The 26,169-nt window shown below is 47.9% G+C and overlaps 1 protein-coding gene across 1 annotated transcript in view; it reads right to left on the bottom strand.

Annotated features, from left to right (window-relative positions):
* Positions 1 to 12,899: 12,899 nt before the first annotated feature.
* LOC115153731 (neuropilin-1a-like) overlaps positions 12,900 to 26,169 on the bottom strand; it is a 98,482-nt gene continuing 85,212 nt past the window's right edge. The window contains 7 exon segments of the mRNA XM_029699323.1: positions 12,900 to 16,130; positions 16,423 to 16,476; positions 16,776 to 16,872; positions 18,005 to 18,282; positions 18,683 to 18,826; positions 20,050 to 20,097; positions 24,316 to 24,426. Coding sequence (XP_029555183.1) covers positions 15,826 to 16,130; positions 16,423 to 16,476; positions 16,776 to 16,872; positions 18,005 to 18,282; positions 18,683 to 18,826; positions 20,050 to 20,097; positions 24,316 to 24,426 — 1,037 coding nt within the window. The 3' untranslated portion in view covers positions 12,900 to 15,825.

Genomic DNA, 26,169 nt, shown 5'->3' with positions numbered 1-26,169 from the left:
CAGTGGTTTGCAGAAGAGGATGTCTTCCTTAATTGGCCCCCTATAAACATAACGGACATATACCAGGAGCTGTGCCAGGCCTGCCACGTGTGTTGACTCATCCAGCTGTAACGCATAGAATTCACTGGCTTATATGCGAAGCAGTAATTGTTTCAAAACATCTCCTGCCATGTCACTGATGCGCTGTGAAACAGTGTTGTTTGATGAAGGCATTGTCTGTATAGTTTTTTGGGCCTTTCCCCCAGCATTGTCCCAGCCATAGCCGCTGCAGCAGGAAGAATTAAGTCCTCCACAATAGTACGGGGCATGCCTGTCCTAGCCACTCGGTAGCTCACCATATAAGACTCTTCTAGCCCCTACTTATTAATGGTGTCTGTTGCTTTTATACATGTCTTACTACTTGAAAGTTGTCTTAATTCTTTCTCATTTTTGAGCAAACGGAATGAGCAGCAGCTACGGTTGGCTACATACGGACCATTAGTGTCACAATGTCCACAGAAGGTGGCGCCTCTCCTCGGTCGGGCGGTGCTCGGCGGTCGTCGTCGCCGGCCTACTAGCTGCCACCGATCTGTGTTTCAGTGTCTGTTAGTTATGTCTGTTTTTTGATTGCACCTGTTTCGTGTTTGTCATTAGTGGGGGGTTATTTAGTCTGTCTGTGTTTAGTTAGGATTCGTGCGGGATTGTTCTTTGTTACGTGTGGTGTTATATTGTTTGGTTTATGACTTATTGTATAGGCATTAGGGTTGCCGGGCTGCGCCCCGTCTGCCTTTTGAGCGGAGCTTCTTTTAGTCTTTTTGACTGTTGTGCTCCCAGCCGTATATGGATTTTTCCCTTGGATTTATTAAATCAAGTTTGTTCCAACGGACCTCAGTCTCCTGCGCTTGACTCACCCTTAAACTGTTCTATCCGACCGTGACAGAATCCCGCACCACATTATGGAGTCAGCAGGGACAGAAACACCATCAATGGAGGAACAAGTCTCCCAACATGCCAGCCTCCTCCACCGACTGGGCACGGCCATGGACCAGGTGCTGGCCCGTTTGGAGAGCTGGGAGCGAGTCGCTCCTTCACCCCCACTAGGACCAAGTCATCACCCTGCGCCCCTACCGACACCCACCGAACCCAGTACAGGCGGGATCCGGATCATGGCTCCCAGGGAGTTCGATGGGACGGCCGCTGGGTGCAAGGGGTTTTTGCTCCAGTTGGACCTATACCTGGCGACCGTCCGGCCCTCTCCCTCCAATGAAGAGAGGGTGAGCGTCCTCGTCTCGTGCCTCACGGGTTAAGCTCTGGAATGGGAGGGCCCAGACTCAGCTAAGGACAACTACCCAGAGTTCGCTCGCCGCTTCCGGGCGGTATTCGATCATCCCCCGGAGGGCAGGGCGGCGGGCGAGCGATTATTTCATCTGAGGCAGGAGACGAGGAGCGCTCAGGACTTTGCCCTGGAGTTCCGGACTCTAGCCGTCGGATCGGGGTGGAATGAGCGGGCCCTGATTGACCACTACAGGTGTAGTTTACGTGAGGACGTCCGCCGGGAGCTGGCTTGCCGGGACCATACCACCACCCTGGACCAGTTGATTGATTTGTCCATCAGGCTGGACAACCTGCTGGCTGCCCGGGGACGTTCCGATCGGGGCCTATTCATTCCACCTCCCATCCCTCCTGCTCCAATGCCCATGGAGCTAGGAGGGACTGCTGCTAGGAGGACCGGAGGGGGGGCTCTCCTGCACCCACTGTGGCCGTAGAGGACACACTGCGGACCGGTGCTGGAGAGGTTCTCCCGGGAATTCAGATGGCAGGCAGAGCACCACTTCGACCCCCCAGGTGAGTCAACACCAGACACACCCAGAGCCCCATGTCGACCACATGTACGTCTCTGTTTTTTTTCCTGAGTTTTCCCCTCACTCCCAGTATAAGGCACTAGTCGATTCAGGCGCAGCTGGGAGTTTTATGGACCGTGGGGTTGCTGATAAGTTAGGGATTCCCCTGGTTAAACTGGACCAACCCTTCTCCGTGCACGCTTTAGATAGTCGACCACTAGGGTCTGGCCAAGTGAGGGAGGTAACAGTGCCACTGGTCATGGTGACGCAGGGGGGTCATGAGGAACGTATCAGCCTGTTCCTTATTGATTCACCGGCATTTCCGGTGGTGCTGGGACTTCCCTGGCTAGCCTCTCACAATCCTCAGATTTCATGGGGGCAGAGGGCTCTTAAGGGTGGTCGAGGGAGTGCTCAGGTAGATGTATAGGAGTTTCCATCGGTGCAACCACGGTGGAGAGTCCAGACCAAGTCTCTACTGTACACATTCCCTCTGAATATGCCGATTTGGCTATCGCCTTCAGTAAAACGAAGGCGACTCAATTACCACCCCATCGACAGGGTGATTGTGTGATAAACCTCCAGGCTGGCACGGCCCTTCCTAAAAGTCACGTGTATCCTCTGTCGCAGGAGGAGACAGTGGCTATGGAGACATACGTCACTGAGTCCTTGAGACAGGGATACATTCGGCCATCTAAATCACCCGTCTCCTCAAGTTTCTTTTTTGTGAAGAAGAAGGGGGGAGGCCTGCGCCCGTGCATTGACTATAGAGGTCTAAATTCTATCACAGTGGGGTTCAGTTACCCACTACCTCTCATTGCTACGGCCGTGGAGTCATTTCACGGGGCGCGCTTCTTCACCAAACTAGATCTCAGGAGTGCGTATAACCTGGTGCGTATCCGAGATGGAGACGAGTGGAAAACCAAATTTAGTACCACATCTGGCCATTATGAGTACCTCGTCATGCCGTATGGGTTAAAAAATGCTCCCGCCGTCTTCCAATCCTTTGTGGACGAGGTTCTCAGAGACATGCTCGGACAGGGTGTGGTGGTGTACATCGATGACATCTTGATCTACTCCGACACACACGCGCCGCGCATGTAGCTCTGGTGCGTAAAGTGCTTGGGCGGCTGCTGGAGCATAACCTATACGTCAAGGCTGAGAAATGTGAGTTCTCCAAACAAGCCGTCTCTTTTCTGGGATATCGCATTTCCACCACAGGGGTGGTGATGGAGGATGACCGCGTTACGGCTGTGCGTAATTGGCCAACCCCTACCACGGTGAAGGAGGTGCAGCGGTTCTTGGGGTTCGCCAATTATTACCGGAGGTTTATCCGGGGTTTTGGTCAGGTGGCAGCTCCCATTACCTCACTGATGAAGGGGGGTCCGGTGCGATTGCGGTGGTCGGCAGAGGCGGACAGAGCCTTCCGTCGTCTGAAGGTTCTGTTTACCGACGCTCCGGTGCTGGCGCATCCGGATCCCACTTTGCCATTCATAGTGGAGGTGGACGCGTCTGAGGCTGGGGTAGGAGCGGTTCTTTCGCAGCGTTCGGGCGTTCCTCCGAAGCTCCGCCCCTGCGCATTCTTTTCTAAGAAGCTGAGCCCGGCGGAGCGCAACTATGATGTGGGGGACAGGGAGTTGTTAGCCGTGGTCAAGGCTTTGACAGTGTGGAGACATTGGCTTGAGAGGGCACGTCACCCTTTTCTCATCTGGACCGACCACCGTAACCTGGAGTACATCCGGGCAGCGAGGAGACTTAATCCTCGTCAAGCCAGGTGGGCCATGTTCTTTATGAGGTTTCAGTTTACCCTTTCGTACATTCCGGGTTCTCGGAACCGGAAGGCCGACGCACTGTCGCGTCTCTACGACACCGAGGAGCGGACCATCGATCCCACTCCCATACTCCCTGCTTCCTGTCTGGTGGCACCGGTGGTATGGGAGGTGGATGCGGACATCGAGCAGGCGAGTCGGTCAGAACCCACTCCACCTCAGTGTCCCGCGGGTCTGAAGTTCGTTCCGCTGGGTGTTCGCGATCGCTTGATCCGATGGGCCCACACTCTACCCTCCTTGGGTCACCCTGGGGTGGAACGGACAGTGCGAGGCCTGAAGGGGAAGTACTGGTGGCCCACCTTGGTTGAGGATGTAAGACACTATGTCTCTTCCTGTTCGGTGTGCGCCCAGTGCAAGGCTCCTAGGCACCTGCCTCGAGGGAAATTACAGCCCCTCCCCGTTCCACAGCGGCCTTGGTCTCACCTCTCGGTGGATTTCCTTACGTACATTTAAAAAAATATATTATTATTATTATTATATATATTTTTAAAATGTCAATCACATTTTTATTTGGCGTACCCCCGACGGCATTGTGCGTACCTCTGGGGGTACGCGTACCCCAGTTTGGGAATACCTGCTCTATTGGGTTGAGGTCTGGGGACTGCGCAGGCCAGTCAAAGTGAACTTGCTGTCATGTTCCAGGCAATGTTTTTCCACTCCTCAATTGTCCAGTTTGTGATCGTGTGCCTACTGGAGCCACTTCTTCTTGTTTTTAGCTGATAGGAGTGGAACCCGGTGTGGTCGTCTGCTGTAATAGCCCATCCATGTCAAGGATTGACGAGTTGTGCGATTCGAGATGTTGTTCTACACACCACTGTTGGTTGTACTGTGCAGTTTGTGGCCCTCCTGTTAGCAGGCATGATTCTTGCCATTCTCCTTCGACCTCTGTCATCAACAAGCTTTTTTTGCCCACAGCACTGTCGCTGACTGGATATTTTTATTTTGCAGCACCATTCTCAGTAAACCCTAGTCACTGTCACGCGTGAAAAGCTCAGGAGGGCGGACGTTTCTGAGGTACTGGATCCGGCGTGCCTGGCACCAACGATTATAACGTGCTCAAAGTCGCTAAGGTCACTTGTTTTGCCCATTATAAAGTTCAATCGAACAGTAACTAAATGCCTCGATGCCTGCTTTATATAGCAAGCCACGGCCACGTGACTCACTATGTGTAGGTCAGTTTCCTTCGCTATTACGCCTGCCGTCGCCGTCATTAACAGAATTTCAGGAAAACAGTGCCACAATAGGTGGAGGCAAAGGACACTGGGAGACTCTCAATTGCATACTCCTTGCCCATTGGATGAGAAAGCCAGAGGTCCCTCCCCTCTGACCTTCTCCTCCAATGGATTTTGAGGAGGCGAGGACAGAGGAGAGAGGATGCGAATAGTATGCAATTAAGAGTCCCCTTTTGTATACCGTTGTCCTAGCTAGCTAGCTACCGTGTCAACCCCGCCTCTTCTTCTGTGGGGTTTATCACCAGTTGGCATCCAACGTTAAGGTGCATTACCGCCACCTACTGTACTGGAGCGCCCCCTGCAGATGCAGGAATGCCCCAAAATGCAGGCTGCAATTGCACTGTTCTCGAAAATTTGGGGCTCATATTTTGGAAACATAGTTTCAATATTTTTTTTTACTACGCCTGCTTTTTGCTGACTGCATGACTGCAAGGCAAAAAGGTTGATCGCTGATGGACACACGCTGAAGAACCTTTGAACAGATAAAGGTTGCGCAACCAATGGTTGTGTGCCACGTCATTGACTGTACAGAATTGTCTAGACGTGCCTTTGGCTTCCCGCTTGATTTTGAATGAAATTCTTCCACTGTTCTGATTGGCTGCTGCAGCTCTGTAATTGGATGACCTTATTTGTCTGTGTTCCGGTTCAACCGAGGTACCGGGTTAACTTTGGTCCTGTTCCCCTGTTCAGACATTGCATGCATCAACCAATGGTTGGGTGCCATGTCATTGACTGTGCCATCAGGCACCAGATCGCTATAATATTTGGGGCGCATTCCTCTGCCCAGGCATTGCTGACACCTGCCAGATCTTACAATGCCTGGATAGGTATTATACGTATCAGCTAACCACATCATATCATATCAAATCAAATCAAATCAAATGTATTTATATAGCCCTTCTTACATCAGCTGATATCTCAAAGTGCTGTACAGAAACCCAGCCTAAAACCCCAAACAGCAAGTAATGCAGGTGTAGAAGCACGGTGGCTAGGAAAAACTCCCTAGAAAGGCCAAAACCTATGAAGAAATCTAGAGAGGAACCAGGCTATGAGGGGTGGCCAGTCCTCTTCTGGCTGTGCTCGGTGGAGATTATAACAGAACATGGCCAAGATGTTCAAATGTTCATAAATGACCAGCATGGTCAAATAATAATAATCACAGTAGTTGTCGAGGGTGCAACAAGTCAGCACCTCAAGAGTAAATGTCACTTGGTTTTTCATAGCCGATCATTCAGAGTATCTCTACCGTTCCTGCTGTCTCTAGAGAGTTGAAAACAGCAGGTCTGCGACAGGTAGCACGTCCGGTGAACAGGTCAGGGTTCTATAGCCGCAGGCAGAACAGTTGAAGCTGGAGCAGCAGCACGGCCAGGTGGACTGGGGACAGCGAGGAGTCATCATGCCACGTAGTCCTGAGGCATTGTCCTAGGGCTCAGGTCCTCCGAGAGAGAGAAAGAGAGAATTAGAGAGAGCATACTTAAATTCACACAGGACACCGGATAAGACAGGAGAAATACTCCAGATATAACAGACTGACCCTAGCCCCCCGACACATAAACTACTGCAGCATAAATACTGGAGGCTGAGACAGGAGGGGTCAGGAGACACTGTGGCCCCATCCGATGATACCCCCGGACAGGGCCAAACAGGCAGGATATAACCCCACCCACTTTGCCAAAGCACAGCCCCCACACCACTAGAGGGATATCTTCAACCACCAACTTACCATCCTGAGACAAGGCCGAGTATAGCCCACAAAGATCTCCGCCACGGCACAACCCAAGGGGGGGTGTCAACCCAGACAGGAAGACCACGTCAGTGACTCGACCCACTCAAGTGATGCAACCCTCCTAGGGATGGCATGGAAGAACACCAGTAAGCCAGTGACTCAGCCCCTGTAATAGGGTTAGAGGCAGAGAATCCCAGTGGAGAGAGGGGAACCGGCCAGGCAGAGACAGCAAGGGCGGTTCATTGCTCCAGAGCCTTTCCGTTCACCTTCACACTCCTGGGCCAGACTACACTCAATCATAGGACCTACTGAAGAGATGAGTCTTCAGTAAGGACTTAAAGGGTATAAACCGAGTCTGCGTCTCTCACATGGGTAGGCAGACCATTCCATAAAAATTGAGCTCTATAGGAGAAAGCCCTGCCTCCAGCTGTTTGCTTAGAAATTCTAGGGACAATTAGGAGGCCTGCGTCTTGTGACCGTAGTGTACGTGTAGGTATGTACGGCAGGACCAAATCGAAAGATAGGTAGGAGCAAGCCCATGTAATGCTTTGTAGGTTAGCAGTAAAACCTTGAAATCAGCCCTTGCCTTAACAGGAAGCCAGTGTAGGGAAGCTAGCACTGGAGTAATATGATCAATTTTTTTGGTTCTAGTCAGGATTCTAGCAGCCGTATTTAGCACTAACTGAAGTTTATTTAGTGCTTTATCTGGGTAGCCTAAAAGTAGAGCATTGCAGTAGTCCAACCTAGAAGTAACAAAAGCATGGATGAATTTTTCTGCATCAATTTTGCAATGTTACGTAGATAGAAAAAAGCTGTCCTTGAAACAGTCTTGATATGTTCTTCAAAAGAGAGATCAGGGTCCAGAGTAACGCCGAGGTCCTTCACAGTTTTATTTGAGACGACTGTACAACCATCAAGATTAATTGTCAGATTCAACAGAAGATCTCTTTGTTTCTTGGGACCTAGAACAAGCATCTCTGTTTTGTCCGAGTTTAAAAGTAGAACGTTTGCAGCCATTCACTTCCTTATGTCTGAAACACAGGCTTCTAGCGAGGGCAATTTTGGGGCTTCACCATGTTTCATTGAAATGTACAGCTGTGTGTCATCCGCATAGCAGTGAAATGTAACATTATGTTTTCGAATGACATCCCCAAGAGGTAAAATATATAGTGAAAACAATAGTGGTCCTAAAACGAAACCTTGAGGAACACCGAAATGTACAGTTGATTTGTCAGAGGACAAACCACTCACAGAGACAAACTGATATCTTTCCGACAGATAAGATCTAAACCAGGCCAGAACTTGTCCGTGTAGACCAATTTGGGTTTCCAATCTCTCCAAAAGAATGTGGTGATCGATGGTATCAAAAGCAGCACTAAGATCTAGGAGCACGAGGACAGATGCAGAGCTTCGGTCTGATGCCATTAAAAGGTAATTTACCACCTTCACAAGTGCAGTCTCAATGCTATGATGGGGTCTAAAACCAGACTGAAGCGTTTCGTATACATTGTTTGTCTTTAGGAAGGCAGTGAGTTGCTGCGCAACAGCTTTTTCCCAAATTTTTGAGAGGAAGATTCGATATAGGCCGATAGTTTTTTATATTTTCTGGGTCAAGATTTGGCTTTTTCAAGAGAGGCTTTATTACTGCCACTTTTAGTGAGTTTGGTACAGATTGTAACTGTTATTAAATTCAATGATGAACACTAACTCCGCTGCGCCTTGGTCTACTCTCTCTCCCGACAGCCGTTACAGAATTACCCACCACAAAAAGACCAAGCAGCGGAGAAGAGGGTAGATGGAAGTCAAGGAGGGCTATAGGAAGCAGCGCGCTCGGGAGGAGATGGCATCCTGGTCGCTGGAGGTGTTGGAGTCAAGGATTGACTGGACATGGGAGCAATTGCTGGACCACTGTGACAACCTGCCTGGGAGGCAGGTAGAGCCCGAGAGGAAGGCCTCACATTTTTTTGGGGGGGGGGCACACGGGGAGTGTGGCAGAGTCAGGTTGGAGACCTGAGCCAGCTCCCCGTGCTTACAGGAGGCAACGTAGTACTGGTCAGGCACCGTGTTATGCAGTAAAGCGCACGGTGTCCCCAGTACACGTGGAGAGCCCGGTGCGTTACATCCCAGCTCCTAACATCTGCCGGGGGAGATTGGGCATCGAGCCAGGACGGGTTGTGCAGGCCGTGCGCTCTAGACCTCCAGTGCGTCTTCAGGACCTGGTCTATCCTGTGCCTGCGCCCAGAACCAGGCCTCCTGCATGTCTCCCCAGCCTGGTGAATCCTGTGCCGCCTCCACGGACCAGGCCTCCAGTGGGTCTCCCCATCTCCCTTGATCCTAGGTCCTGGCAGAGTTGTGCAAACTCAGGACAACGGAGCTTTGGAGGAATACGCAGATTTAAAGAGGAGTCCGTAATTTGCTTTCTAATGATCATGATCTTTTCCTCAAAGAAGTTCATGAATCTATTACTGCTGAAGTGAAAGCCATCCTCTCTTGGGGAATGCTGCTTTTTAGTTAGCTTTGCGACAGTATCAAAAATAAATTTCGGATTGTTCTTATTTTCCTCAATTAAGTTGGAAAAATAGGATGATTGAGCAGCAGTGAGGGCTCTTCGATACTGCACGGTACTGTCTTTCCATGCTAGTCGGAAGACTTCCAGTTTGGTGTGGCGCCATTTCCGTTCCAATTTTCTGGAAGGTTGCTTCAGAGCTTGTGTATTTTCTGTATACCAGGGAGCTAGTTTCTTATGACAAATTATTTTAGTTTTTAGGGGTGCAACTGCATCTATGGTATTGCGCAAGGTTAAATTGAGTTCCTCAGTTAGTTGGTTAACTGATTTTTGTCCTTTGTCGTCCTTGGGTATGCAGAGGGAGTCTGGAAGGGCATCAAGGAATCTTTGGGTTGTCTGAGAATTTGTAGCACAACTTTTGATGCTCCTTGGTTGGGGTCTGAGTAGATTATTTGTTGCAATTGCAAACGTAATAAAATGGTGGTCCGATAGTCCAGGATTATGGGGAAAAACATTAAGCTCCACAACATTTATTCCACGAGACAAAACTAGGTCCAGAGTATGACTGTGGCAGTGAGTAGGTCCAGAGACATGTTGGACAAAACCCATTGAGTCGATGATGGCTCCGAAAGCCTTTTGGAGTGGGTCTGTGGACTTTTCCATGTGAATATTAAAGTCACCAAAAATGTGAATATTATCTGCTATGACTACAATGTCCGATAGGAATTCAGGGAACTCAGTGAGGAACTCTGTATATGGCCCAGGAGGCCTGTAAACAGCAGCTAGAAAAAGTGATTGAGTAGGCTGCATAGATTTCATGACTAGAAGCTCAAAAGACGAAAACGTCATTGTTTTGTTTTTTTGTACATTGAAATTTGCTATCATAAATGTTAGCAACACCTCCGCCTTTGCGGAGATTATAACATATGTTATGTTATAATCTGTCTGTTGATGACACAGTTGATGACGTGGCACACAACCATTGGTTGATGCATGCAACATCTGAGCAGTGGAGCGTGACCACGATGTGGTTGTCTGAAATACCTATCCAGGCGTTGTAAGATCTGGCATGTGTCAGCAACGACTGAGTATGGGAACATGACCAGTGACTGCATTTGTTTTGTAAAAAGCGGGCAGCCTCCCGTGCATGAGCTCAGACACGGTCAGGTAGAAATATTAATTGGAGAAACAACATGTAATTATGTTTTTGGGGAAATTATTCCGTGGCTAATTGAAATCAAATGTCTGCTAATTAAACATCAATCTGACAATCCAATTTCTGTAGGCATATGTGGTTGTTGTGGCATAGACTAATAGGTTTGTTGCCAAGTTTTCAATCTGTAATTTTGCAAATAGGCCTTAAATCAAGTGATTTTGAATGGTAATAAGGCATGTTCTGTTGTAACAACTTTACAGGGTTGCAATAGCCGTTTGCAAAAGTGTGGTTGTTTGGTAAAGTAAAACTTTTGAAATGTGAGTGCTTGCTTCAGTTGTCTAAAGAATACATTAGGTATTTGGCCGTAATCCATTGTTCAGATATCTGTTTAATTTTATCTGTCCCTCCACACCATCTCAAGCTATTTCATACATTCAATCCTTTTCACATGTAAAACCCCTCTTAGTAATCCTAAACCTAATTTGTTCACATGGAGCTGAGTGGCGGACGTATTGGCAAACTGCTGCCCTGTGCAGTGCTGGGTAATTCTGCAATGGGGCTTATAGCCGGACATCTTCACTGAGAGTTTTGCTGGCTTTCTGTAAAGGTTAAGTGGTCTCATCATAAAGTCATTTTGGGTTTACCCTCTGCTGGATTCTGCATTTCTATGGAATTATAGTGGTTCCAAATGCCAGTTGCCGCTTCTAGCAACACTGGTCCATTGCCATAACAATAGCATTGTTGACTAATAGGTCCCAGAAAACAACAGTCCCTGCAAAGCAAGAATGTTGAATAAAATGTCTGCCAGTTGTCTGGGTGGTTGGTCCTTATGCAGCGGGTTTGTCATTTGTAGTTTAGAGTGTAATTTGCTCCAGGCCTGACAACCCTCAGGAGACAGGTGTTCCAACCCTCAGGAGACAGGTGTTCCAACCCTCAGGAGACAGGTGTTCCAACCCTCAGGAGACTATGAGAAAGGAGTAGGCCACCTGACAGATATTTATGTGCTGGCAACGCCAGAAGCTCCTCCAGTGGACTTTACCACCTCCTGTGTCCCAGATTTAGCTGAATCTGCCCACCATTAGCTAGGTAAGGATGTACTCCCATTGGAAGCCAGGTTTAGAGTACCACCAACTGCTGGGCCAGTTCCAGGCCCTGTGGTTGATCGACCTGTCCCAGTTCCTGGCTGACAAACAGACCCATTCACCTGTGTCTGGAAGACCGCTAACCCCTTCTAATTGACCAGCAGATGGCCAGCCATGCCCTTTGGTTACTGAGCTAAGCCCCCCCCACCTCCAGAACCACCAGCTTAGTATTCCATGGGCAGCCAGGGGTCCAATGCCATGCCACTGCCTGCAGTCCCCTGATGGGGCGGCGCTAAGCCCCTCTGCCTCCACCTACACCCCCCAACCTCTCAGAACTCATAATGAACAGAATTTCCCTTTTTGATACATGTTCCATATTTGGAATGGCTGTAGGAAATTTCCACCACTACCCTTGACTGACTTTCCCCATTACCCAATACCCATCCAGTTCCTGCAGCAGAGGCGGGACTTCCTCCGCACCCTTTAAATAGACTTACCTATGGCTAATCACTGTGGCGGCCTGGCAAACTGTTCAGTTCAGTTGTGTTGTTAGCTTTATTCCTTTTCAACTTCTCATTTACCTTTTGGATGCGTTATAGTTTGTATGGCTTAATCTTGTATCTTTGATTTGATCACATTTATTATGATTGTTAGCCTAACTGATTGTTGCCATGTGCTCGTTGTACCTAAGTAACTAATTTACCTTAGGATGTATGTTGTATATATTAATTCATTTACTTACATGCTGTTTCATACAGTATAGTTAAATAAAGGTTAAATTAAAAATTATATAGACTACTGTTCAAAAGTTTGGGGTCACTTAGAAATGTCCTTGTTTTTGAAAGAAAAGCACATTTTTTGTCCATTAAAATAACATAAAATTGATCAGAAATACATTGTTCATGTTGTAAATGACTATTGTAGCTGGAAATGGCAGATTTTTTATGGAATATCTACATAGGTGTACAGAGGCCCATTACCAGCAACCATCACTCCTCTGTTCCAATGGCACGTTGTGTTAGCTAATCCAAGTTTATAATTTTAAAAGGCTAATTGATCATTAGAAAACCCTTATTAAAAACCCTTATTATCTATGCATTGTCACTTCACACCTACCTCCATGTACAAATTACCTCGACTAACCTGTACCCCCGCACATTGACTCGGTACCGGTACCTCCTATATATAGCCTCATTATTGTTATTTTACTGTGTTACTTTTTATTATTTTTTACTTTAGTTTATTTGGTAAATATTTTCTTGACTCTTTCTTGAACTGTACTGTTGGTTAAGGGCTTGTAGTAAGCATTTCACAGTAAGGTCAACACTTGTATTCAGGGCATGTGACAAATAAAGCTTGATTTGATATCACCCCTTTCCTTCCATATAAATATAACTATATAAACTGGGAATTGGCCCTTAATTTGTGCCTCTATATCCTCCTGTGTTATCAACACAGCACCACGGTAGCCCACACGACCAGCATGTTCACCTCCAAATACAGTCCTACCAACCACAACCAGAACAATACAAATGTTCCGCCCAGATTTTTTTTTAAGGCTTGCTGTTTATTAATCTTTTCCTACAACAGCAAATTACAGAAGCAGTATTGAAAATAAAAGTATTTTTTTTTTGGTAAAAAAAATGTGCACAAAATTTGAATGACAGTACAAAACGAAGCGATAATAATCCAGGTAAATGGGGACATAACTATAGGAATTTTGTATACCTTTTTCAATAATGAAAACATCTCAATCTGTACATTTCTGAATTATATCACAATCTGAAACTATAAAAAGAAGAAAGAAAATGAACACAGTTTTTTTCAGTTTTAGATTTTCTTTACAAATTAATGCTATAAACACAAACTCCTTAAATATATTTATCAGTGCAACATTGTTTCTTTTTAGTTTCCACCCTACAGTATCCTTTTCTCTAGTTACCAGACTGAGGATACTGTCCTCAAAGCTGAATGCACAAAACAGTAAGCATTGCAAAGTGGGACATCAAACCTGAAATGAACAAAAGCCAAGCTTAGCATGTGTTCACCACAGCACACGACATAGTACACGGATATAGCAGATGTCCTCCTGTTCAACATCATTATGTCTCTGATTGTTGTGGTGTAGAAAATCCAATGGGCCTTTCCAATGGTCAAGTCCTCCTTAGACCTTTACTTCCCCATCCATAACTCTTTTGGAGCATTTCTAGATCCATCGGTAGGTCTCAAGAGATTTCAGAGTTCACATTGACGCAAGATATGCAACTTGAGCTGAAAAACATGTATAAAAATGAACCATCAAACATTGCAGTTTATAGTCAACCCACCTTCCCCTTTTTGAAATTGCCGGGAGTCCATTCCAGTCAGTGCAACGCAAGAGGTCAATTTCCTGTGAACGTTCATTGAAAAAGGTGTGGATGTGGTTGAAAGGCTGCGGACCGTCCAGTAGTAGTGTGCTGATCACAAACCCCTCCCCAAGTAGAAAAGGTATCCAATCATCCTTTGGTAAAGACAACAGGGCGAGTGACCTGATTCGCCATGCGTGATGACATCACTCGTCCGCTTAGCTCTGTACCAGCGTCCTTCCCTTATGACATCGGCCCTGACATCACAACATTTGGCTATTACACGTTTTATAGATGTAAACCTAGGCCGTAGTGTGTCCAATATGTGACAACACAATACAAACCTATGGTCATGATTATGAAAATCTAGCCTGCTGTGTGAATGTGAAAGCCATTCTTCAGTAAGCCCTCCCCAGCCTAAATCACTCTAGTGAGGATTTAGATGTTGAATGACAAAGTGCATTCTAAGTTGCAATGTTTTTTTGTAGGACAATCCACAGATGCCTGGGAAAGGAGATACCTAGTCAGTTGCACAACTGAATGCATTCAACCAAAATGTGTCTTGCGCATTAAAGCCCTCTGAAGGGGGCTGCCTTAATCGACATCCACGGCACACAGTTGTTTTGAACAGCAGATTTTTCCACCTTGCCAGCTCAGGGATTCGAACAAGCAACCTTTCGGTTACTGTCCCAACACTCTTACCCGCTAGACTACCTGCTACCCCATACCTATGGAACTGGAGGTGGTCAACTCCACTGGTCAACTCATACAGCTAAAGCAAAGCAAAGCAAAAGCAATGGTTGTTTTTTGGTATGCTGGCAGACAGACATTCCATATATCTTCCTCTACTGCTGCTGTTGATATGAGAAAAGAGGACAGACCCTGTGTGAGGGGAGGAGGATAGGGGTGTGTGGCTGCCATATGTTAGTTAGTGTATAAAAGTTAATAACATGAATACAACTGTTTGTCTTTTTTCATTTGTGTTTATGATAACTTCTTCGTTGTCCCCTCCATGGTGTCATGAAGTGGATTGCATCTAGAAAACGTAGATGACATTGACTGGTCGGTCAGATTGAACAAGCAAGTCTCCTTTGAATGTGCACTGAATTGTCATAACAGCGGCCTATCTTCACACAGCACACAGAGTCTGCTCTCTCTTCTGGAGAGCAACGAAATGAAACAATAAAACCACAACACTTCACTCTTCACAACAACAGTCAAACGATTGTATTTACAACACACAACCCATTGAAAAAAGGGATACTGCAGCTTTTTTTTTACCTTTTACTTTCTTAAAAAAGGGCATTAAAATATATTAAAACTTATATACAATATTATGTGTGTTTGGACAGAGAGAGAAAAGCGCCATGGAGGGGTTGGATCATGTTTTGCAGACTTGATTATTAGCTAATTTAAAGCCCCTGCTTTAGTTTTCAGATCATTATCATAACGTTGTCAGAACTTAGTGGAGGAAAAAACGGCAACTAAGATGTATTAAAGGCACTGTCAGAACCATCTACTGCCAAGGGGCGTGACCGTAACCCTTAACCTCTGATCCGCACCTGCAGACAGAGGCAGAGGGCAGGGGTCATAAGAGAGGAGGGGAGGGGGGCACGCCCTGCTTCTATCCCCCTATGTGGCAGTACAACCAACAACATAGTCAGTTATGGTTCATTTTGGATTTTGATACTTCTCTTTCAACACAAAAATAACAACTTTGATGTAAAATAATAATAACTAAATGTTTTTTTCCTCCCAGAAAATGATAAATACTTTAAACATTATAATCATTAAATTGGTCTCAACACCAGCATCCGATTGTAAAAATGAATGAAAATCAAATAGAAAAATTAAAATAATCATCTAATCATCTGTACAGATTTTTTCTCCTGTATTTATTTTTGTACACAGTGCCCCCTACTGGTAGGTTCCTGTTACTGCAGCTCCTGAGAAAAGCAATGGATCAGTCACAACCTCCCATTGGTTCCTGAACCTGGGCCTCCTCCGATGAGAGGCTTCCGGCAGTCCCTTTAGGCCCGGCAACTTATTGAGTCTTGGCTATGCCTACAGTCTTGTGCACACTCACGGCATGCTACACTCCCCACACACACGTCTCACTTCCCCCTTCCTATTCACGCCTCTGTATATGACTTCTGTGAATTGAGTTTGTCCTTCTTTAGCTTGACTCCATCCACCAGCTCAAAGTTATAGTTCTCCAGAGCGGATAAGTTCCTGTCAGCCATGTGGCCATGTGAGCAGGCACAGTAGAGGACGACCCCACAGATGGCCCCCAGGAAGACCCCTAGGGCGCTCATAGCGATGATGGTGATGAGGATAGGGTCCAGTGTCTTCAGCATGTTACCTGCCCCGCCACTGACACCGTTCAGGATCTCATTGTTCTCCACGATCTCAGGGAAGTCTGTGATGTCCACAACTGCTGGAGAGAATGAGCAGAAGAGGGTGAGTAGACTGGCGTAATGTGACCTATAAGGACAACATTTATCTCATATTCAACCGTCCCACTATTCAGGGAAATCTACAGCTTTGTAGATAGCTGTTGCATATGTTTGGACAATGCTTTTTTTTGTGCTTATTTTTCAACACTAAATCTCTATGCTGTGTGTAACAGAGAAGAGAGAGTGAAGAAGAGGTTGAGCAGATGGACGTATTAGTGAAATCTGTGGTAATCTCGGAAACGTTTTGTATCAATATGTAATAGGGTGACTTACTGATTTCATTGAATCTGTCTTCAGGCAGCATGGGCTCTGTAGGAACATCAGGATCTGTTGAGGAAGACAGAGAGATAGTTAGAAAAGTCCTTCCCTCCAGCACAATAGTAGAAAAATCATTTCACTCTTTACACTGAACATGATATAGAGGGCCGGTTTCCCAGGACACAGATTAAACCTAGTCCTAGACAAAAAAAAAGCACCTTCAAAGGAGAGTCTGCTTTTTAGTCCAGGACTATGCTTAATCTGTGTCTGGGAAAGCATCTGAAGATGTTAGGCCTGTACAGACTGGTGTTCTTAGGTCACTGGCTCAAATCCGGCTTGAACGATCAATGTAGCAAAGAAACACTCACCCTTGCAGTCAGCCATGTTCAGATTGTCCAGGATCTTGATATCGTCCACAGCGATATCACCCCAGCTCTTCCTCTCCACCAACCCTTCAATCACCACCTGGAAAAAAGAGAGAACAACCTTTTAATAACTTTACAACAACCTCTCGAAAACTCATTTCCAAATGTATATCACCTCGCTAATCACCAAGTAGCACTAATCAAACTAAACGTGCCCCGTAATTAAAAAAGTGTTGAATTTATACATATCAAACAGACATTACATGATCAAAAGTAGGACACCTGCTCGTGGAACATCTCATTCCAAAATAATGGGCATTAATATGGAGTTGGTCCCCCCTTTGCTGCTGTAACAGCCTTCACTCTGAATCGGCATTTTATGCTGTAGCATTAAGATTTCCCTTCACTGGAACTAAGGGGCCTAGCCCGAACCATGAAAAACAGCCCCAGACCATTATTCCTCCTCCACCAAACTTTACAGTTGGTACTATGCATTGGGGCAGGTAGCGTTTTCCTGGCATCCGCCAAACCCAGATTTGTCCATCGGACTGCCAGATGGTGAAGGGTGATTCATCACTCCAGAGAACATGTTTCCACTGCTCCAGAGTCCAATGGCGGCGAGCTTTACATCACTACAGTCGACGCTTGGCATTGCGCATGGTGATCTTAGGCTTGTGTGCGGCTGCTCGGCCATGAAAACCCATTTCATGAAGCTCCTGTTGAACAGTTATTGTGCTGACATTGCTTCCAGAGGTAGTTTGGAACTCGTAGTGAGTGTTGCAACTGTGGACTGATGATTTTTATGCACTATGCACTTCAGCACTCCGTTCTGTGAGCTTGTGTGGCCTACCACTTCGCGGCTGAGCCGTTGTTGCTCCTAGACGTTTCCACTTCACAATAACAGCACTTACAGTTGACCGGGCAGCTCTAGCAGGGCAGAAATTTGACAAACTGACTTGTTGGAAAAGTAGCATCCTATGACAGTGCCATGTTGAAAGTCACTGAGCTCTTCAGTAAGACCATTCTACTGCCAATGTTTGTGTATGGAGATTGCATGGCTGTGTGCTCGATTTTATACACCTGTTAGCTACGAGTGGGGCTGAAAAAGGCAGAATCCACTGATTTGAAAGGGTTGTTCACATACTTTTGTATATATAATGTAGTTGTAATGTACATGAGACATACTACATTGATCTGTCCAATCCTATAGATCAGAGACTCTCTCTCCATACCTGATAGGGTTTACTGGAGTGCGGCACCAGCACGCGTCCCTCTCTCCAGCGGTTGCCCTGGTGACCGCTCACGGTCCACAGAAGTATGTCGGCCATGCCGTCCACCGTCTCCTTCCTCTGTTTGATGTGTAGCGTGCCGATGTGCGAGCCAAACATGTGGTACCAGAACGAGACGCACAGGTCAGACTGACCGACTGTTACCCCCGGACTGACCAGCCTAGCAACCTCCGTTTCCTGGGCGCCTGTCGCTAGGGTGTAGATGAAATTACCAGATCCACCTGGATGGGACATGACAAGGGGGAAGGGTCAGTGAGAAAAGGAATATGTGATGTCATCACTCTTCAGCTAAAAGGCAGTGGTGGGAAAACATATCAACCAATGGAAACCTTGGTTTTGACAGTTCGAATACGTGTGACCAGCTTTGTCATGAAGGACTTGTGTGTGACTTTTGTGTGATACAATGTGTCAGAAGACTAGGTCAACTGGATATAAATGACTTACACAGTTATCATTAGCTTACATTGTTGTTTTTAATGTGTCTGTACCTGTGTGGTCCATGTTGGGTCCAGTGTTGATGTGTCTGTGTGTCTGTACCTGTGTGGTCCATGTTGGGTCCAGTGTGTCTGTACCTGTGTGGTCCATGTTGGGTCCAGTGTTGATGTGTCTGTGTGTCTGTACCTGTGTGGTCCATGTTGGGTCCAGTGTTGAGCGTGGGCGTGCCGCTGGACTGTATCTGCCATCTGAAGCCGCTGTCCTCTGAGGTCCAACCGCAGAACGAGGGGTTGTTGGCCCAGCCAAAGTCACACGCAAACCACAGGAATGCTGCAGAGCAAGGGGGACAGATCACAGGTCAGTGTGTCATATAGAGACACATATAAATAATCTAGATTCTGTAGTAGGCCAGACCACAAACTGGTTGAAATAGACCATTGTATAAACATGAATCAGAGGGGATTTGGGATGACCTGAGGGCTCACTAGATTAGATACAGCGAGTGTTGTGGAGATGATTTATTTGGATAAATCACTAGAGGGAAGCAGAGAACTGTGAAACTTAAATATCAGAAGAAAGGGCTCTTGAGCTTCATAAAGACCTACGAGACACAGCGAGAGGGAGTGACAATGAGAGGAGGGTAAATCCTGCCAGAATAGGGTGGATGGGGGGTGGGACTTTGCACGGAGACGCTGAATAAATCCAGTTAACGTTCTCTTTTAATAAACAGAGCGCATGAACAGGATATGGGCTCATAAAAAAACATGTACAATGACAATAAGATAGCAGGAGAGGAGAGAGATAGAGAGAGAAAGCGAGTATGTGTGTGTGTTCACAGCAGCCTACTGAGAGAGATGACTTTATAATGAGACCCCCCCACCCCACCACACACACACACACACACACACACACACACACACACACACAGAGCTGAAAGGCCTTCTGAGAGTACAGTATGTATGTAAGAGTGGGGCGATGGGGAGCTTCGTTTTGTTATCAAATTGGATAAAGAAAGAGACTTCCAAAGAAGCAGCACAAGGGAGATATGTTAAGGATGTCAGCTCTGCCTCTGAAAGCCTGTATGTCTGTGTCTGTGCAAACGCTAAGGCCCCAGCTCTCCAAAGAATAAAAAATGTGAGCCAATATTCCCTTTAATAATCTCTGGGTTTTAACTAGTTTCTGCAGGCAGCAGAATATATTTACCCATTAAACACAAAGGATGGAATTCCCATGTGGAACCACATTTCAGGCACACAGACACATTTTTCTGAAGAAATCCTGTTCCCAATTAAGAGGTTTTTGGTTTTTACATTCTAAGGAGGACTGGAGCAGGGATAGTGACAAGCTCTCTGTAAGATGAGCAGCCCCACAGTTCATATCTGATGAATACTAGAGGACAGATTTTTCTTCAGTAGTCTACTACTGGAAAAAACGAGTTCCACCCACACACGAATTAACCTCACACACATCGATTCTAAGCCCCTCACACACGCATACAGTCACACAGACACCAGTCTCGTATACAGTACACTGATAATACAATGGGTCCTAACCTGGGATGGTGTCCACATCTGTCATAGCCTCTGGCATTGTGGTTCCACCTGTCAGAACAACACAGTGTTAGCACAGTTAGCCTAGCCATAGTCTAGGAAATCCCAGACATAGGGCAACCGCACTAGGAACATTGGTTACATTGTGGGAGGCGACCCGTCTGTCTAGAGAGACTAGCCTAGCCGTGACACATAACAGTGTAGCATAGTTAGCCTAGCTGTAAAACATAAAACATAGCATAGTTAGCCTAGCCGGAAAACATAGCATAGTTAGCGTAGCCGTAACACATTAAACATAGCATAGTTAGCCTAGCCGTAACACATTAAACATAGCATAGTTAGCCTAGCCGTAACACATTATTCTGGTGCCAAACGGATGCCCCCTCTCCTTCTATGTCTCTTAACTCTTACCAAACACGTCCACACTCCCTCTTTCACTATATGTAGGGCCAGGAGGGAGAGAACCAGAGTGACTGAGAGTGCCATGCACATCACTGAACACTGGAGACTGCTGCATTGAAATGGGGCTAGGAGAGAGGAATAGCCAAAGAGAGAACTCCATGGCCATGTCTCAAATGGCACCCTATTCCCTATGTAGTGCACTGCTACTGACCAAAGCCCTATGGGCCCTGGGAAAAAGTTGTACACTATAAAAGGAACAGGGTGTCGGTCAGGACATATCCATAGGGAACAGCAATGTATAGAAAGGTGGAAGTCAGGGGCAGTATGGCAGGTTATTATCAGGTTAGTGGGGAAAGAGGCCAGGCTAGAAAGAGACCAAGGCTGCTGAGAGATAAAAGGCTGAGAGGGAAACACAGCTGGGTGGGGGATGGAAGGAGGAGAGGCAGACAGGTGCAGGTGAGAGGGAAACACAGCTGGGTGGGGGATGGGAGGAGGAGAGGCAGACAGGTACAGGTGAGAAGTAAACACAGCTGGGTGGGGGATGGAAGGAGGAGAGGCAGACAGGTGCAGGTGAGAGGGAAACACAGCTGGGTGGGGGATGGGAGGAGGAGAGGCAGACAGGTACAGGTGAGAGGGAAACACAGCTGGGTGGGGGATGGGAGGAGGAGAGGCAGACAGGTGCAGGTGAGAGGGAAACACAGCTGGGTGGGGGATGGGAGGAGGAGAGGCAGACAGGTACAGGTGAGAGGGAAACACAGCTGGGTGGGGGATAGGAGGAGGAGAGGCAGACAGGTGCAGGTGAGAGGGAAATACAGCTGGGTGGGGATGGACGGAGGAGAGGCAGACAGGTGCAGGTGAGAGGGAAACACAGCTGGGTGGGGGATGGGAGGAAGAGAGGCAGACAGGTACAGGTGAGAGGGAAACACAGCTGGGTGGGGGATGGAAGGAGGAGAGGCAGACAGGTGCAGGTGAGAGGGAAATACAGCTGGGTGGGGGATGGGAGGAGGAGAGGCAGACAGGTACAGGTGAGAGGGAAACACAGCTGGGTGGGGGATGGAAGGAGGAGAGGCAGACAGGTGCAGGTGAGAGGGAAATACAGCTGGGTGGGGGATGGACGGAGGAGAGGCAGACAGGTGCAGGTGAGAGGGAAACACAGCTGGGTGGGGGATGGAAGGAGGAGAAGCAGACAGGTGCAGGTGAGAGGGAAACACAGCTGGGTGGGGGGTGGGAGGAGGAGAGGCAGACAGGTACAGGTGAGAGGGAAACACAGCTGGGTGGGGGATGGAAGGAGGAGAGGCAGACAGGTGCAGTTGAGAGGGAAACACAGCTGGGTGGGGGATGGAAGGAGGAGAGGCAGACAGGTGCAGGTGAGAGGGAAAAACAGCTGGGTGGGGGATGGGAGGAGGAGGAGAGGCAGACAGGTGCAGGTGAGAGGGAAACACAGCTGGGTGGGGGATGGAAGGAGGAGGAGAGGCAGACAGGTGCAGGTAAGAGGGAAACACAGCTGGGTGGGGGATGGGAGGAGGAGAGGCAGACAGGTGCAGGTGAGAGGGAAACACAGCTGGGTGGGGGATGGGAGGAGGAGGAGAGGCAGACAGATGCAGGTGAGAGGTAAACACAGCTGGGTGGGGGATGGAAGGAGGAGAGGCAGATAGGTGCAGGTGAGAGGGAAACACAGCTGGGTGGGGGATGGAAGGAGGAGAGGCAGACAGGTGCAGGTGAGAGGGAAACACAGCTGGGTGGGGGATGGAAGGAGGAGAGGCAGACAGGTGCTGGTGAGAGGGAAACACAGCTGGGTGGGGGATGGACGGAGGAGAGGCAGACAGGTGCAGGTGAGAGGGAAACACAGCTGGGTGGGGGATGGGAGGAGGAGGAGAGGCAGACAGGTGCAGGTGAGAGGTAAACACAGCTGTGTGAGGGATGGGAGGAGGAGAGGCAGACAGGTGCAGGTGAGAGGGAAACACAGCTGGGTGGGGGATGGGAGGAGGAGGAGAGGCAGACAGGTGCAGGTGAGAGGGAAATACAGCTGGGTGGGGGGTGGGAGGAGGAGGAGAGGCAGACAGGTGCAGGTGAGAGGGAAACACAGCTGGGTGGGGGATGGGAGGAGGAGAGGCAGACAGGTGCAGGTGAGAGGGAAACACAGCTGGGTGGGGGATGGACGGAGGAGAGGCAGACAGGTGCAGGTGAGAGGTAAACACAGCTGGGTGGGGGATGGAAGGAGGAGAGGCAGACAGGTGCAGGTGAGAGGGAAACACAGCTGGGTGGGGGATGGGAGGAGGAGGAGAGGCAGACAGGTGCAGGTGAGAGGGAAATACAGCTGGGTGGGGGATGGGAGGAGGAGGAGAGGCAGACAGGTGCAGGTGAGAGGGAAACACAGCTGGGTGGGGGATGGACGGAGGAGGAGAGGCAGACAGGTGCAGGTGAGAGGGAAATACAGCTGGGTGGGGGATGAGTGGAGGAGGAGAGGCAGACAGGTGCAGGTGAGAGGGAAATACAGCTGGGTGGGGGATGAAAGGAGGAGAGGCAGACAGGTGCAGGTGAGAGGGAAATACAGCTGGGTGGGGGATGAAAGGAGGAGAGGCAGACAGGTGCAGGTGAGAGGGAAATACAGCTGGGTGGGGGATGGGAGGAGGAGGAGAGGCAGACAGGTGCAGATGAGAGGGAAATACAGCTGGGATGGGGATGAGAGGAGGAGGAGAGGCAGACAGGTGCGAGGGCAGGTCAGATGTGAGGGAGGATGTTCGGTTGAGGGTGGAAGACAGGCTCTGAGGTGCATGAGATAAGGTTTCTCATTAGGTTGTAAAGGGGTAAAGATGGGGTGGCAGGTGCAGGTGATTAGGTGTGTGTGTGTGTTTATCTAGGTATGTGGGCTTAGTATAAAGCGAGAGTAGGGGTAGAGGAGTAGGGTAGAGGAGTAGGGGTAGAGGAGTAGGGTAGAAGAGTAGGGGTAGAGGAGTAGGGGTAGAGGAGTAGGGTAGAGGAGTAGGGGTAGAGGAGTAGGGGTAGAGGAGTAGGGGTAGAGGAGTAGGGGTAGAGGAGTAGGGTAAAGGAATAGGGGTAGAGGAGTAGGGGTAGAGGAATAGGGGTAGAGGAGTAGGGGTAGAGGAGTAGGGGTAGAGGAGTAGGGGTAGAGGAGTAGGGGTAAAGGAGTAGGGGTAGAGGAGTAGGGGTAGAGGAGTAGGGGTAGAGGAGTAGGGTAAAGGAATAGGGGTAGAGGAGTAGGGGTAGAGGAGTAGGGTAAAGGAATAGGGGTAGAGGAGTAGGGGTAGAGGAGTAGGGTAGAGGAGTAGGGGTAAAGGAGTAGGGGTAGAGGAGTAGGGGTAGAGGAGTAGGGGTAGAGGAGTAGGGGTAAAGGAGTAGGGGTAGAGGAGTAGGGGTAGAGGAGTAGGGGTAAAGGAGTAGGGGTAGAGGAGTAGGGGTAGAGGAGTAGGGGTAAAGGAGTAGGGGTAGAGGAGTAGGGGTAGAGGAGTAGGGGTAGAGGAGTAGGGGTAGAGGAGTAGGGTAAATGAATAGGGGTAGAGGAGTAGGGGTAGAGGAGTAGGGGTAAAGGAGTAGGGGTAGAGGAGTAGGGTAGAGGGATAGGGGTAGAGGAGTAGGGGTAGAGGAGTAGGGGTAGAGGAGTAGGGTAAAGGAATAGGGGTAGAGGAGTAGGGGTAGAGGAGTAGGGGTAGAGGAGTAGGGTAAAGGAATAGGGGTAGAGGAGTAGGGGTAGAGGAGTAGGGGTAGAGGAGTAGGGTTAGAGGAGTAGGGGTAGAGGAGTAGGGGTAGAGGAGTAGGGGTAGAAGAGTAGGGGTAGAAGAGTAGGGGTAGAGGAGTAGGGGTAGAGGAGTAGGGGAGGTAGCAGTCTCATGAGAGTGATGTTAGCACCTGTCACTTCGTAGTCATCACCTGTTCCACTGTGGCAGCTGGCCTGGTCATCATCACAGTCGTCTGATGGGACGGTGGTGGGGGCGGGCGTGGTGGGGGGGATTGTGGGAGCTGCGGAGGAGAAAGGGAGAGAGAGGGGAAGAGAGAGAGGGGAAGAGAGAGAGAGAGAGAGAGAGAGAGAAAGTTAATGTTAATATTGCATTCAGCTGCTCCTTTGTAAGGTTTGGTATCACATACACTACACACATACACTACACACATACACTACACACGTACACTACACACGTACACTACACACATACACTACACACGTACACTACACACGTACACTACACACGTACACTACACACGTACACTACACCACACACATACACTACACACATACACTACACACATACACGTACACTACACACGTACACTACACACGTACACTACACACATACAGTACACAAATACAGTACACACATACAGTACACACATACAGTACACTACACACATACACTACACACATACAGTACACTACACACATACAGTACACTACACACATACACTACACACGTACACTACACACATACAGTACACCACACACATACACCACACATGTACACTACACACATACAGTACACTACACACATACAGTACACTACACACATACACTACACACATACACTACACACGTACACTACACACGTACACCACACACATACAGTACACCACACACATACACTACACACATACACTACACACATACAGTACACCACACACATACACTACACACATACACTACACACATACAGTACACTACACACATACACCACACACGTACACCACACACATACACTACACACGTACACTACACACGTACACTACACACGTACACTACACACGTACACTACACACATACAGTAACACCACACACATACAGTACACCACACACATACACTACACACATACAGTACACCACACACATACACTACACACATACACTACACACATACAGTACACTACACACATACACCACACACATACACCACACACATACACTACACACGTACACTACACACGTACACTACACACATACACTACACACGTACACTACACACGTACACTACACACATACACTACACACGTACACTACACACATACAGTAACACCACACACATACAGTACACCACACACATACACTACACACATACAGTACACCACACACATACACTACACACATACACTACACACATACAGTACACTACACACATACACCACACACATACACCACACACATACACTACACACGTACACTACACACGTACACCACACACATACACTACACACGTACACTACACACATACACTACACACATACACTACACACATACACTACCGTAAATTCCGGACAATAAGCCGCAACTTTTTTTCCAGGCTTTGAAGCTCGCGGCTTAAACAATGACGCGGCTAATATATGGATTTTTCCCGCTTTCAATTTTTTTTCTCCAAAAAAACATTCTGTGACGTGCTCAGTTTTTTGGCGGTATGAAGCTTTCACTAGACCAATGAAATTGCCGAACGGGTTAAGGTCAAACAACTTTTTTGTTTACTGTTTAGATTAAATCGAGCGCTCTCAAACTTCCCATCATTCTGATTACGGTAGTCATTTTGTCACCCTCATCATGGCAAAGACACGGAGAAATGCATATGATGCAGCTTTCAAGTTGAAGGCGATTGATCTGGCTGTTGGAAAAGGAAATAGAGCTGCTGCACGGGAGCTTGGTCTTAATGAGTGGATGATAAGACGTTGGAAACAGCAGCGTAAGGAATTGACTCAGTGCAAAAAGACACTAAAGCTTACTGCTAATTA

Source organism: Salmo trutta, chromosome 2 (assembly GCF_901001165.1).
Source record: "Salmo trutta chromosome 2, fSalTru1.1, whole genome shotgun sequence".
In the NCBI taxonomy this organism is placed as follows: Eukaryota; Metazoa; Chordata; class Actinopteri; order Salmoniformes; family Salmonidae; genus Salmo; species Salmo trutta.
The sequence above is the reverse complement of the archived record's forward strand: the minus strand, read 5'-3'. Positions and strand labels throughout refer to the sequence as shown.